This window comes from Apis cerana, linkage group LG6, assembly GCF_029169275.1.
Source record: "Apis cerana isolate GH-2021 linkage group LG6, AcerK_1.0, whole genome shotgun sequence".
Taxonomy (NCBI): Eukaryota; Metazoa; Arthropoda; class Insecta; order Hymenoptera; family Apidae; genus Apis; species Apis cerana.
Genome location: NC_083857.1, coordinates 3,730,314 through 3,745,110, shown reverse-complemented (window position 1 = coordinate 3,745,110; position 14,797 = coordinate 3,730,314). Strand labels below are relative to the sequence as shown.

The 14,797-nt window shown below is 26.9% G+C and overlaps 2 protein-coding genes across 3 annotated transcripts in view; one reads left to right on the top strand and one right to left on the bottom strand.

The window, feature by feature from the left end:
* The window catches only part of LOC107993435 (uncharacterized), a 26,266-nt gene extending 12,433 nt beyond the window's left edge, over positions 1-13,833 (top strand). The window contains 8 exon segments of the mRNA XM_017049843.3: positions 9,090-9,149; positions 9,498-9,592; positions 9,809-9,904; positions 11,735-11,860; positions 12,721-12,810; positions 12,917-12,996; positions 13,279-13,386; positions 13,458-13,833. Of these exon segments, the coding sequence (XP_016905332.2) occupies positions 9,090-9,149; positions 9,498-9,592; positions 9,809-9,904; positions 11,735-11,860; positions 12,721-12,810; positions 12,917-12,996; positions 13,279-13,386; positions 13,458-13,619 (817 nt within the window). The 3' untranslated portion in view covers positions 13,620-13,833.
* On the bottom strand, positions 13,834-14,797 carry LOC107993436 (protein LLP homolog). Of its 2 annotated transcripts, none has more exons than XM_062076023.1 (3): positions 14,694-14,797; positions 14,242-14,415; positions 13,834-14,147 (listed from the first exon to the last, which is right to left on the bottom strand). In XM_062076023.1, exons 2-3 carry the CDS (start codon positions 14,399-14,401, stop codon positions 13,882-13,884), a joined length of 426 nt encoding a protein of 141 aa, XP_061932007.1. In that variant the 5' UTR covers positions 14,402-14,415; positions 14,694-14,797; the 3' UTR covers positions 13,834-13,881. The 2 variants fall into 2 exon arrangements, with proteins under 2 accessions (XP_061932007.1, XP_061932006.1); XM_062076022.1 differs by having other exon boundaries at positions 14,633-14,794.

Below are 14,797 nucleotides of genomic sequence, written 5' to 3'. Positions count from 1 at the left end.
ATCGTTGCCAAGTGTTCGAACGATGCGGTATCGATCGCACGATACCGCGCTATTGCTCCACGTTCCTGCGATTGCTTGAATAATTCATGACGATTCCTTTTCTTTCCTTCCTGTACGGTTCGCGTTATTGCGAGGTCCCATTAAATGATAATTCCGCGGTGTGTGCCTGACGATTTGCAATCGGCGCATTCGCAGAAATTGATAGCAGCGCGATAGTTTAACGGTGCCTCTTATTTTACTCGTTGAGAAAAAATCGTGGAGAGAAGAGTCTAATATCCATTTATTAGAAAGAAATTTTTATTAATGCTCGATTAATTATTTTTATAGACTGAATTTAATTTTATTATATTATGTATTATTGTATTTATTATTTAACAATGATGAATTTGATGAACTTTTTAAATTTGAATATATTTAAATATATTTAAATTTTATATTCGTTATAAGATGACTATCACGTGCAAATAACATCAAATATTATTTTCGAAAGTTAAAGCAATAAAATGACTTATAAGTCAATAAATAATCAAGACTTTCTAAATCGAATAGTTTATCCCATTTTTCTAAAATATTATTGAGGAAATAGTAATAGATTGAAAGCAAATAATGGTAGGATATGTCATAACGTAAATACAATTCTAACGAACGATAGAGATATTTAGATTTTATTTGATAATAGAATAATGATGAAAAATTTGTAATGTTGTGTAAAGTCAGAGAAAATATACCACGAAGTAAGAGTACTCGTATTCTATACACAGTATGACAGTTCCAGTAATATATCATTGTAGTACCTCGAAAGCATAAGATAATTCATAACATAAGAAAACCTTATAGCATTCGATGTGTGAATACGGGTTTTACAATCGAATAAGTGAAAGCTAGATATAACAATTACGTAATCTGCCATAAATGAAAATGATTTACTAAAAAAATTATACGATATTCTGAGAATATTTGTAAAATTATTTATGAAGCATAGATTATGTTTTCAATTTTTATAAATTTCTATAAATTTAAATCTGATATTTATTTAAAATATAATAAATATCAAATATGAGAAAATAAATTTAAAAGAATACTTAAAATATTTAAATAATAATTTTAAAATATTTAACTTCTGTATTTAACAATGTTAACACACATGTTAACAATAAATATTGAAATATTCGATTTCATCACAATCGCAAATCGATTTTATTATATTTTTTTTTCCTAAAATGTTTAATAATATTATTGCAATTTAATTCATATCGTAATTTTTCAATATTTTTAACAATATTATTCATTATTTGCTACGTATTATTAATGTGTGTGTGTGTGTGTATGTGTGTGTGTGTGTGTGTGTGTGTATTTCATATTAAAGATAAGGCTTTAATACATAATTACTATTCTTTATAATTGCTAGATTCAAAAATATCAATTTATTTTAATTTCTCTGAATCTTTTTAATTTTTTAAACTTTTAAAACTTAAAATAAAAAATTGAATGAAATATAATAGCAAAACTGAATAATTTTAATATTATATTTGAAAAGATTTATCATTGTGGTAAAATGATAAGTTGCAGAGACGCATAACGATGGAGATACACGTGCAGAATGATGAGCGGTAGCATGGCACTTATTGGCACCGCGTAGGCGCGTAATTACTTCTTCGGGAACTGGTAACCTGTCATCAAGTAATTTTGTAGTTTGGAAGTCTCGTTGGTTCGCACTATTAGCCTGCGGCTTCCGTCGCAATATTGTGTATTCTGTGTTGAAAAATTGGAGGAATCGATCGCAAACAACGACAGGCGATTGACCGATTAGGATAATTTTATATCATATATCGAGGATAAGATCATTTTACTAGAAGAAGGCAATGTCGATACGATCGAAGACATTGGTAATTTATGTAAAGCATAGCTCAAGAAGTCACGAAATGCTATGTGATCTTGAATTTCGCGGAAAATTTAGCACGTTGCAAACCGTACAATTTTTCGATTCGATTTTGCAAACATTATTCGATTTGCAAATTTTATGAAGATTATATAACGTGCTATAACGTTAAAATGAAATATCTATGTTAGAAATGCATTATAGTAAAATATTATTGAATTATCAATAATACTTAAAGAATAATATATTTTCTTTTCTTTTTATTGTTTTTTCATATGTTATATATGTATATATTTATATAGAATATAAAATTTAAAAGAAAACATTTATTTTTGTAAATTTTTAAATTTTAATATAAAATTTGTGACTAATGATTCACTTTTTTCTATCTACATTTAAAAAATATTTTAAATTTACAAAAATATAAAAGAATTATTACACATGATTTCTGATTCAAATTTTCTATTACTTTAAAATCTTTTTTCTGAAATAAAAAATAAGAATTGATAAAGAACAAACAATCTATTTAAAAAAATATTCTTAAACATAAACTATTTATAAAAATGAAAAAAAATTATAGGGATATAACAATATAATTAATAATAAATAGTTGAAAGGAAAAAACAAATTGCAAAAATTATTTTATGAACAATTCCGAGAAAATAAATTTTCGAAATCATTGTGAATAAATCAAACAAGATTGTTTGGATGAGGCTCAACATTGACGCTTCGCAAACTCTCGTTAATATATACAAGGGAGTGAGATTGTTTAGCCGATGGCGGATGGTAGAGGAAAAAGAAACGGTTGGCACGACTCCGTTACTAACGAGCACCACGCTCAATATCCTTAAAATTTGACTGCCCGATAAAAAGACTACTCTCTTTTCTTTCTGCTGCGTCGAAGGGGACCAGGGAAAAATATTCAACGAGAGGACATTGAACCCATTTGTCAGCCTCGAAAATAACTCCTTTGCTTTTATGATAAACCATCGCTATGCATCGCGGGTGTAGTTAACCGAGAGAAAAAATATCGTCGTCTCCACACTGCAACGAGAGTGTGCAGCAAAGAGGATGAGAAGAAGCTGTTAAGAATATTTCGGCCACATGTGCACGTCCAATAGAAATTATTTTCTGATGACGTTGCTCGACAGTATTACTTTCTCTTCATCATTTGCAAATACAAGAATGACGTTATTATAGATGCATAGAAGGGTTGAGAATCAATATGTAACGTATGAATTTTGAAAAAGATATCTAACAATAAGTGAATACTGATAAGTTAATACATATATACATATACATGTAAATTTATATTTTGGGATAATAATAAAATATTGAAGTATTTAATTACTTGAATAATCAATAATTAATAATATAATTATTTATAAAAAATACTTAACAACTAACATTTAACATTATTGACAAATTATAAATTATCACAATTTTATATTTTTACAATTAATCAATAATTCAATTAATCAATAGTTTATAAAATGTACTTTTGAAACTTCATTTCTTTTACTATCAAACTTGTTGCTTTTACGCACAAATACATTTATTAAAGTAACTTGAAACTTGTAAATGATAGAATAATATTAATCCAATTATGCAAAGGTATTCAATTTATTTATTTATGAATCTACCAATCAAAATCTAATTCAAGAAGCCATGTATACTGAATTGACTATGCGAGAGCCATCATAAGTATATATATATATATATATACTGCAAATCATTAACTGGATAGTCGTAACATTACTCGTCGTTTGCCAAGTGAGCCCCTTCAACGAGTAACCTTTCCTATGGCATCTGTATGTTGTGATTCACTTCTCGCACGATGTTAATTGACACCGTGGAATTATTATCGCATTTGCATGCTGGACAGGGCACGACATACGTTCCATATTGCTTTATTTTTCCGATTTGCGCGCGCGTGTTCCATCAGAAAAAGAGACAAAAGAAACGGAAGAACGGTATTATTGCATCGTGTATGATTATCCACTCATCTATTAAGAAATGGCTTGAATTTTTGAGAAACTGATCATTTTGAAATAACTTGTCGATAAAATTGCATCGTTGTGATGAAATCTTACATAAACCAAGCGGATAATATTTGTTATCAATGTAAAAATCAATATTGAAGGAATGTGTCGATCATGCTATTTAATCTGAATAGACATCCATGCTGTAAGTTTATAAATTGAATCAAAATAAAGGTAACTTTGATTAAGAGTTCTCTTTTTTTATTTCGTTTTTGTAAAACAATAATTTAACAAGCTGAATAAATCACGTAGTTGCCGAGTATTCATTAAGGAGTGACGATAACGAGTCTTTTAGTCTTTAGAAAGCTATCAAGAACAGATTTCCTCGTGATTAATTGACGAGACTTGGCTGGATAATGTGAATGACGTATGCAAGTAACGATGAAATATAAAGTGTCGCGAACTTGGAGACTGTGATACTTGCTTGATCGATCATTACTCTTTGAAATGGCAATGACCGGCTATCATTTTGTAGAAAAATTCTTTTGAAAACTGTTTCAAACAAATTTTTTTCGAATTGTGTATATCTTATTGATCTGTCTATATTAAAAAAATACCGATTTTCAAAAAATCATGAAATATATATCTATTTCTTATTAATTAATTACAATTTATTTATATTCATCATATTATATAAAATTTCATTAAAAATATCTTTAAATCATATTGTTTTATTTAATAAAAATTAAACTAAACAAGTAATTTTTTTACTAATATTCATTGGAATATTCTTTCACTATGTAGATGTAGAATATCGATTGAATTGATTTCAAATCTACTCATTCGAAACAAACAAATGAATCTTTCTCGGATGTTTATATACTTGTTGCAATTATTGTACTCATTGAAAATTGAAATTGTGAAACATGAGTCGTACACTTCCGTCGACAAGAATAGTGTAAAGTTCATAAGATCGTATAATAAAATGCCGATGCTTATCATTGTTGGTGACATCACAATGAACGTGCAAAGCGTGTCATCACGATCACGACATCGCACGACAACGAGACATTTTACTAGCATGTGATGATAACGCTTTTTGCTCTGAAAATTTACTTTGTATATCTGTGATTGCGCGCGAAGTTTACGAGTATTACTAGGGGAAAGTGGGACTGAATATTTATGATTCAATTAGAAATCGATCGAAGATACGAAATTAATTGATACTAACTTGGTATATATATATATATATATATATATATATATATATATAGCATTCCGATTAATGTATCCGATGTATTATTGGCGTGTTTTTCGTAATTCTCGTAAAATTAATTTTATTTGTTTTATTCTCGAAACTAACAATATTGTATCTATAATGTATCTATGATTGGTTTTATAAAGACAACGTGTGAATTAACTAACTTAATTAGTGCAATCTACTGTATTTTCTAGTATCATATCTAGTATCTAATGTTTAGTTTATTTTTAATATATACTATATAATATACTTATTTTTAATATCCTTAAATTCATTTTATCTATTTTAAAGTTCAATGTTCTAAATCTTCAAAAAAAAATTAAAATTATTAATTATTAATATCTCTTTTCATTTCAATAACAATAGAAATAATAATATTAATGTTTTATCTGAATTCAAATGAATTTAAAGATATGGAAAGTTAATATTTAATTTTTATATTAATATTTCAAAAATGATTATTTAAAAGAAAAATGTCTATGGATAATATATAGATTCGATCTTACATATAATATTTTCAATCTTCCTTTCACTTTTGATATTTTTACCATTTTGTGTAATATATTAATAATGTAGAAAAAAATCGATTTCATGGAATGTTATTCACCTATCCTCGTGAAAATATCGGTCGTGAGCAATAGATAATCAATCGAACAAGGATAATAACGAATGACCACTATAACTCTATTCTCCTGTGGTGCAACTAGATGCAGAAAACATGCGAGATCATCGTTAAGGTTTCGGAAGTGTATCTAAAAGAGAGAGTCACAGACACGCGAGCCGTCGATATGTGGTAATTCATTGAAAATTTATCACCTCGAAGAAGCTTTCGAGCAGTATCACGCGACGGCGCCTTCGTCCGCTCGACATCGCTAATCGACGTTAATTTTATTACACGCGACTCCTTCGTATATTTCTTCACCATTTTTCTCTTCCTTGGCTGGTTCTTCGCTAACGGAGAAAGTTCCTAGAACACGTTAGAAATACTCGCACTAGATGAACTTAAGACCTGCGCAATGAAAAGCGAAATGCTTTGGAGTTACAAAGTTATATAGGGTGTCACAATTTTTCAAACTTTTTCGCTAATTTTATGAAGAAATATTTTGAACGAAAATTAATTATTTCACTAAATAATTTCATTAAATTATCATGTATTTTTGATTTGAAAGAATAATGTCAAGATGAATTTAATAATTTATTACGTTATGATCATAAAATGATCTTGAATTCTGGATTCATTTCATAAGAATATTAACTTAAATTTATTTTTTAAAGATATTTTAAACCACAGTGATTATTATGCACAAAAAGTCATACTATGATATCATGTTTATAATTTATAATAGAAAAACTTCAAAGTTGCATTTTTTTCTTTTTCTTTTTTTCTTTTTTTTTTCGTTCTGAACAAGTTTTTAGAAAATAATTCATATAATATGTTACTGGACAGAGAAGTGATATTTTCAGAAACCAGTAGTACCAATCGTTTCATTAGCAGAAAATCAACGTAATCCGTAAACCGTACATTTATTACATGTTATTTTCAGAAATCGTTCGCGAATGTGCATTCAACTTGTTTGTTTCTCTCGTTCAATGTCGTGGATCGACCATGTTGGACGTTATCAGTACGACGTTCAGTATGGCCACCCGAAGCACACGAACCAGTATTCCCACGCGAATGTCCTCCGAACCGTATCTGAATCTCCGTCTCTACGTGTTCCAAAGTATTTTTCTCAGAATGGAAACGATTTGATGTGTACCTCGTCTCGACAGCGAAAACATACATTTTTGCGAATTACAATGATCTGTACTGTCGCGAATACATCGCGATCATCGACCGTTGCTCGGAAACTTATCGCGTCGTCCAAAGTTAAATAGAGTATTATCCACGTGGGCGTTCGAAGGCATCCATAATTTATTAGCTTGATCTTGGAATATCGAATGCTCTAAGAACTCAAGGAGCTTAAAAAAAATATAAAAGTATTTCTATTCGTTTATTTTTGTATTTATATCGAAGAAGAAATTTCTATTTCTTCTTCCTTGAGAAATCTAAAAATTTAATAAAAGTATGTTTATATCTTCCTTATGACATAAATTATTTCTTATTTTTTTATTTTCTTTATAATTTAAATTGAGTTTAAGAAATAAAAGAACTTTTATTTTGTTTTCCTTTAAATTTTTAAATTTTCTTTGTGCTTTTATTATATAAATTAGAATCACTTTTGTAGAATTATATATGAATTTCATGAATTCTTTGAAGAAATGTTTTTAACAGAAACAATATATGTCATGTGCAAATTTTATTCTATTACTGCGTGAAATAGATTCAAGGGGCATGAGATAATGTCAGACACACTACCTGTCTGACGGAACTCACACGATTCACTAATCTGAATCACTTGTCGCGCTAATCCCTTTAATCTTTACAGGCACAGATAATTTGTAGGCAAATACGGCACTCGTCCTTAATAGATGATTTTACCAGTATCCTTGTCCTTGTTAAAGATCTCATTTTGTTCTGCACACCTGCAAAACAAAGAATGTAAGAATCTTAGAGAAAGAAAATAATTGTTTTTTGATAATTATATTTTAGATTTTATCAATGACTATCTGAATCTAGATATTCTTTGTTAAAATTTATTATTAAAAATTTTTTTATATTATTCTTTCTAAGAAATTGCAGCTATATTAACAAAAATATAATTTATTTTCTCTTTACTTAACTTAAAGTAGCATCTCATTAATCATTTTTTTTATTTCATCTTCAAGTAACACATGAAACTAATTTAACTGATTTTTAAGTTTTGATTGACAATATAAATATTTCGAACATGTACACAATTTACTTCTTCCTGTAATTAAATAATGCATAATTTATCGCCAATAAAAAAAAACGAAAATTAATATGTAATCAAGATATTCATTTCTGAATTAAGACTTCTTATCGCTCCAAGACAATTTTAACACATATCAATAAGTAACCTATGTTCGTACGATTTCTTCGCGCCCTTGGCATGTGTTCTCCATGAACAAAATGGCGCACAGGGCAAGAAAAGCAAACGTCTCGCGTTGAGAAGCAAGTGGTCGATGTTGCGACAGTAAATGTCGTGTCGCGTTTCAACGTACATGACAGGGACAGGCCGAGATGCAATTTTCTTGCGAGTCCAACGATGACGAAGTGGTTTCACCGCATGGAATCACCTCTCGTCGCCCAATTATGCGAGATCCTTGCGCGTCCATGCGCAATGAATCGACCCGTCTTCTCTCATTTGTGCAATTTCTACCCAAGACACTGAATCGCCAAGAGAAAACAACGATTTCAATGGACAGGATCGTCTGGGATCTTCTTCTCATAGAGATTCGATGTTGTAATATTTGTCTTCAGTGTTTCGAATGTAATGAGAAGATTAAGAATAAAGATAAGAGTAACGAGATGATAAATTAATGAAAATTATTAATATTATGTTTTTGAAGTTAATATAAATGAAAAATTTGAAATAAATAAAAGAATGGGAAGAAAAGCAATCAAAAAAATTAAGATATTAATTATAATTATATGTATGTGATAATTAATCTATATATGTTGATATATTTTTATTAAATTTTGTTTTTAATGTAGTAGAATATGTTTTGTATCTTTAAAAAAAAAAAATAGGATAAATACTAAGGATTAGGATCTCATGTAGATGTTATATTCTGTATATGACGCGATGTAAATAAAGTTTCGGATTTCGGATTGTGATTGCTATTAAAACAATCGATTCATTTCATCTTGTCAACGAATGTTCATTTGACAATGAGTGTGTATAGATGGTATAAATTTCAATAACAAATGTAAAGCTGAGAATATTTACCTAATATATATAAAATATATCAAAGAGGATCTTTGTGGAGTAACAAATGTGCATTTCCTTTTTGTATGTAAAATATGTTTTCATATCAATACATTGTTCATTTTTTTATGTTTTAGAAGACGAGTTTGCACCAGATCGGTCCCCAGTTCTGTTACTCATCATCATCGAAAAGTTAGGTAACGTGAATATTTTTTAAAATGAAATATTTATCATTAAATATTTTTAAAATCCCAAATTTTCTTCTAAAATTTAATATTTTGCATATACTCAAAATAATTAAAACTATATTAAAATCATTAACTATGTTTTAATTTTGAAATAATTAAAACATTTAAACAATTTAATAGAAAAAAAATTTTACACAGAATTTATTCTAGTAAATTTAATTATAAGAATGTTACCCTTTTCTAAGAATTAAATTTATAATTTTAAGATATAAAATATAATAAATATAAAAAAAATATTATTTATTATAATAATGTCCGAAAATTGTACATTAAACAATTGTATTTAATTGTTTTTAGATATCTTAATATATTTAATATTGAGACACCTTCCATTTTCTTATGCTGCCCTGGATGGACACAGGCAACTCACTTGAGTTTTGGATGCAATAAACGTAAGTAAATTGTCATAAGCACAATAATTTCTTTTTATTATTAATAAAGTTCTTTTATTTTATATATAATATATATAATATATAATATATAATTATTAAAATATTACTATATATACATTTTAAAGGTAAAGGTAAAAAGTGCTGTAATAATAAATATCTATTTATTAAATAATAAATAATTATATATCATGTAATCTAAATTTAATTACCTTTTAGCTATTTGCCCTTCTCCATGCTTAAACAGAGGTGTGTGTACCTCTCCTGGCAAGTGCACGTGTCCCAAAGGATTTACAGGCAACCAGTGTCAGACAGGTATATGTAATAAAAAAAAAAAGTCAATTCTAAATTATCGATTCGAATTTTATAATTAATCAAAGCTATTTTAACGCTTTTTAATATTATTAATGACTTCATTGACTTTTTAATAATTATGTTTTATTAAATTTCATGTAATAATGTACATTTAATGTAAATATGTAAATATCAACTCAATTATATCATTCAATCACGTGCAGCGATATAAAATGTCAAATAATAAATGCATTCAAATTTGCAAGAGATACATATTACATAAAAATTTTTTAAAATTCACAAAAAATTATCCTATTGTGCTTTTATTATAGATATATCTGAAATAAAGAAAAATTTAATTAGAAATCATTTTTATGGATTTATTAACAAAATGAAAAAAATAAATTCTTCTTTACGTTACGACAAATTTAAGAATTTGAGTAATCATGTTAAGTAATACATACTTAAATATACATTTCTGTTAACAATGAAAAATATTTCTTTTCTCTTCGTTCATCTTTTTTTTTTAGAGAAAAAGTACAATTATTGACTGTATTTACTTATCGCTATTCAAATGTATCATGCGTAGAAACTTATGTACTGTAAATTTAAAGTTCGTTGACACAAAACATTTTCTATTCACTCCACTCTCAAATTCAAATTCCAAATTTCAAATAGTGATCAACAATTCGTTCGTTGCTCTTTATCTAGGCTAGGCTCGAATACTGTAGAAGCAAACGAACCTCCGCAAAATTAACGAGGCAAACAACGAGCGCCGTTAAATCGTAAAATATATGTGATCGATATTCGAGGTAGAAGCACGTCCTCGTAGCCGAGATCGTTAAGCGTAATTAAATTGACGTAGACCGATACGCAGGTCGATAGCATTGTGCGAATACCATGCCGAACGTATTGTGGTATCCGGCAGCTGGGCTGCTTTCGATAGATTTACGAGCGATTTCATTAAGCTATGCGGATGTTCTAATTACCGGGGCGAGGTAAGTCGTGTTAGTGAAACGTTTTTGATTCAATAAAAAAATCCTTTACGAGAGGTTTTAACCCTTCCAAGAAGATATCCTTGAAATTTACAATAGCTATAGCGCGTTGTTCAATTATAAGATAAGATCTTCCTGGGTTTTACGAGCTAATTATGCATTTCTTTAAGAAATATTCTACTTTAAAAAATATTTTTTTTACACCAAAAAAGAAAAAAAAAGAAAGAATGATTTAAATAGAATGATTTAAAGGATTAGAAATTTGATAAGTGATTAATTTCTTGTTAAAAATTAATTTTTTGTTTTTTTCGTTATATTATAAAAATATATGGAATATTTAATATATATAAAATTTATTTAAAATATCAATTATAAATATCAATTAAACAATGATTAAATGAAACATTAAATATGATAAATAAAAAAAAATTTTTTTCTATTTCGCTTTCCAAAATATACTTTAAATTATAATTAAAACATGTAATGAAATAAAAGTTATTTATATTGAGTTTTAAACTTCTTGCTTCATAAAAAAGCAAATCTTTCAGTTTCTCATATTAACTTATTATATTAATCAATAAACAATTTATTTAAATAATATCACTAATCCTTATCTTTTATCATTCACTAATTCAATGACTAATAAATTTCTTATAATAATTTTTATAATAAAATTATCGAATATATTTTGAAACATTTGTTTGATTAATGAAACGTTACATTGTGGTGAATTTGCGCAATATTCTTGATTGGAAACAGAAAGATTTCGTGATGGATCAGCTACTATCATGCAGCTGTCACGTTTATGCAATTAATTTTTGCATGAATTAACATAACTTGTCCACCAACGTTACAGATATCGACGAATGCGTGACAGAGAAGCCCTGTGATCAACTTTGCAGAAACCTACCCGGAATTTATGAGTGCTATTGCAGACCTGGTTTTCAATTACAAAAAGACGGCCAATCTTGTCGAAAGAACGGTGAGTTGAAGAAGTTTTATTCTTCCAAAGATGAATTCGTTTTTGAAATCTCGATAGTGACTAATAAGAGTATTCAGAAAAAGAAGAATTATCAATTTTGAAAATATTTAAATGCTGTCCATGAAATTTTATTATACACGTTAGTAACACCAATGAATAAATTTTTTAATAGCTTCTTGTTATTTTGCTCAATTCTAGTTTTTAGAATTTTAGAAGGTAAAAATCATACTATTTTTATTGAAGAAACGATAATATTTCGTTGCATCTATTCTCATTAATCTTGAGTTTCAATGCTATTTACACAAAGTTCGACTCTGAGATATATTTAAAATGGCTGTCAATGGTATTCAAATTCAACATCGGTCAAAATTGTCTTGGAAAACGGAATGAAACATGGTACAGTGACATAAATTTTAAGCTTGAATGAGTTTTAGTTTAAAATATGATTAGGATATTGCGAAATTCAGAATGTCAATGTGATGAATATATATCAGAAATTATTAAACTTAATGAATGTTCTAAAAATTTATATAAGAAAATAATAATTTTTTCCATTGAATAAAGAATGTAAAATATAGATAATTAAAATAAAACATTTAGTTTTATAAAATAAAATCAAAACTATAAGAGAAGAATGCTTTTACAACAAAGCAATTATTAAGTAAATTTATTAGAACTTTTTTTTTTGAAAAATCAAATAAAATCCCATTTATCACAATGATGCATCACAATGATGTCTTTACTGAATATAGTAATAAATATTTTTCACAGAAACTTGAAAGAACTATCTTTAAGATAGTTAGTCTTTAAGTTTACTCTTGGATCAGATTGCTTTAATCACAAATATATATTTTTTTTAGACACAGAAGATACTGCATTTGAAGCTCGAGACTTGGAGAATGACTTTCCGCGAATAACAACAACAAGACATCCATTAATCTCACCACATGGTTCATAATTACAGATTTTTTCCTTTCTTTTATTTTCATTATTTGCATAAATACAAGAATTTTATATTTCATAATTAAACAATAATATAATAGTGTTTTATTGCAGATATAGAAAATGAAGTAGTTGATGGAGATCTCGATCAGGAATATGAATTTATTTTAAAAAGGCTCACCAAGCTCGAAAAAGTATGTATAATCATCATGTATTATTTGAATTGTAAAAAAAAAGCATTTTTGTTTGAAAATAAAAAGACGGAGTAGCAGGTTTTTTCTTATCTTACAATTTTATTTTAATTATTGTGAATATAAATTGACTATCTAAATTCTTGAATAGTTCAATAATTTTGAATAGGAAGATGCATAGATAATTCTATGCATTCCTAGATTTTCTAACATATTAAAATTAATTTTTTAATTAATTAATTAAAAATTTACAAACTATAAATAAAATTTATATTATATTTTTAGCAATTTGCAACAGGAAGGAAAAGAGATACTGAAACAACAGAAATGAGTGTCAAAGTTGCATCAGTTGTTGAAAGTATTAATGAGATGAAAAGAGCCATTGAAAATGTGGTTAGTATATAAAATATACTTGTATAATAATTTATAAAATATATATTGTTTAAAGCTATAACATTTTACAGCAAATTATGCAACAAGAAATATATGAAATGAGAAGCAAATTAAGAGAGTATGAATTAGAGACAAGGAAAATGCAACATCTAACGAATAAAGTAATGGAACTGGAAAATCGTTTAAGATTACATTGCAAATCAGCAATGAACAATGGTTTATTGAATTTTTAATATCACTATAACGAAACAGAAGAGTGTTAAAAATGTTGGGCATTGCCCATAGATGTAATATTTATGTAAGAAAATAAAATTGTACTATCACTGCCATTTCTTTAGCTTATATGATATTTTAGAATGTAGTAGACTTTACAATTGAAATGTAACTTAAACAACTTTTGTGATCATTTGTATTCAGCTTTATAATAAAATGAAAAACAAACCCAAATTATGATTTATATAAAAAAATTATATTGATTGATATAATTAATTAATTTCACATGGAAGATTTTTGTTTTGCTGCTTTTTTTTGTTTCCTAGTTAATCTTTTGTGTGACCTTGAGTTTGCTTTCTGTGATTTTGCTCTACCTTTTTTGTGTTTTGCAATTTTTCGTTTACTCATCCATATTGGATAATTTCCATATTGATCTAGCATTGTTTTTTTATTATATATTCTACCACCATTGTCGGTATCCATTTCTTCAACATTTGTTACATTATCATTTGCTTTTGTATTTTCCTTTATTGTTTTGGCATCAACAACTTAAAAATAATAATAATAATAAAATAATTAACATTAAAAAATATATTAATAATATAATAACATATTAATATATTAAGAAAAAAAATATCTTACCTGTAGCAATATTTGATATATCTGACATTTCAACATCTTGTGTTCCATTTTCATTAATACCCAATGTTTTTTTTAATCTTTCTAATTCTTTTGCTCCATAACGTTCCCTTTTAATTGCTCTACATTTTCTCTTCCATTTACTTCGGATTGATTTTGCCATCTTATCTTCTATAACTATACATATATGTATATTAAAATATAAATGTAAAATTATAATTTAAGTCTTAAAAATAAAATTATTAAATTATTTAATAAATAGAATTTAAAAAATATATATATATATTATTTGATAATAATATAATTTTGTATCACGTTAAAGGTTAGGATTTAAAAATATACGATATTAGAAAAGATAAAATTTTACATAATTAATTTTTCAAATAATACTTACATTAAATTTATATATATATATATTATATCTTCTAAAAATATTTGTAAATATTATTCCTTACGTTTTTAAAATTTTATATAACACGTGTTATAAATAATTAAAAATGGAAAATTTAACCTCAAACGTTCAAGATCTCAAAAACCTGACTAAAGTATTCTTATTAAA

What these genes read in the sequence shown, in the direction of transcription:
- LOC107993436 (XM_062076023.1), bottom strand. Translation starts at nt 14,401, where the DNA reads ATGGCAAAATCAATCCGAAGTAAATGGAAGAGAAAATGTAGAGCAATT. An exon ending in TATATCAAATATTGCTACAG is followed by an intron (nt 14,148 to 14,241) that starts GTAAGATATTTT and finishes ATTATTTTTAAG; the next exon opens with TTGTTGATGCCAAAACAATA.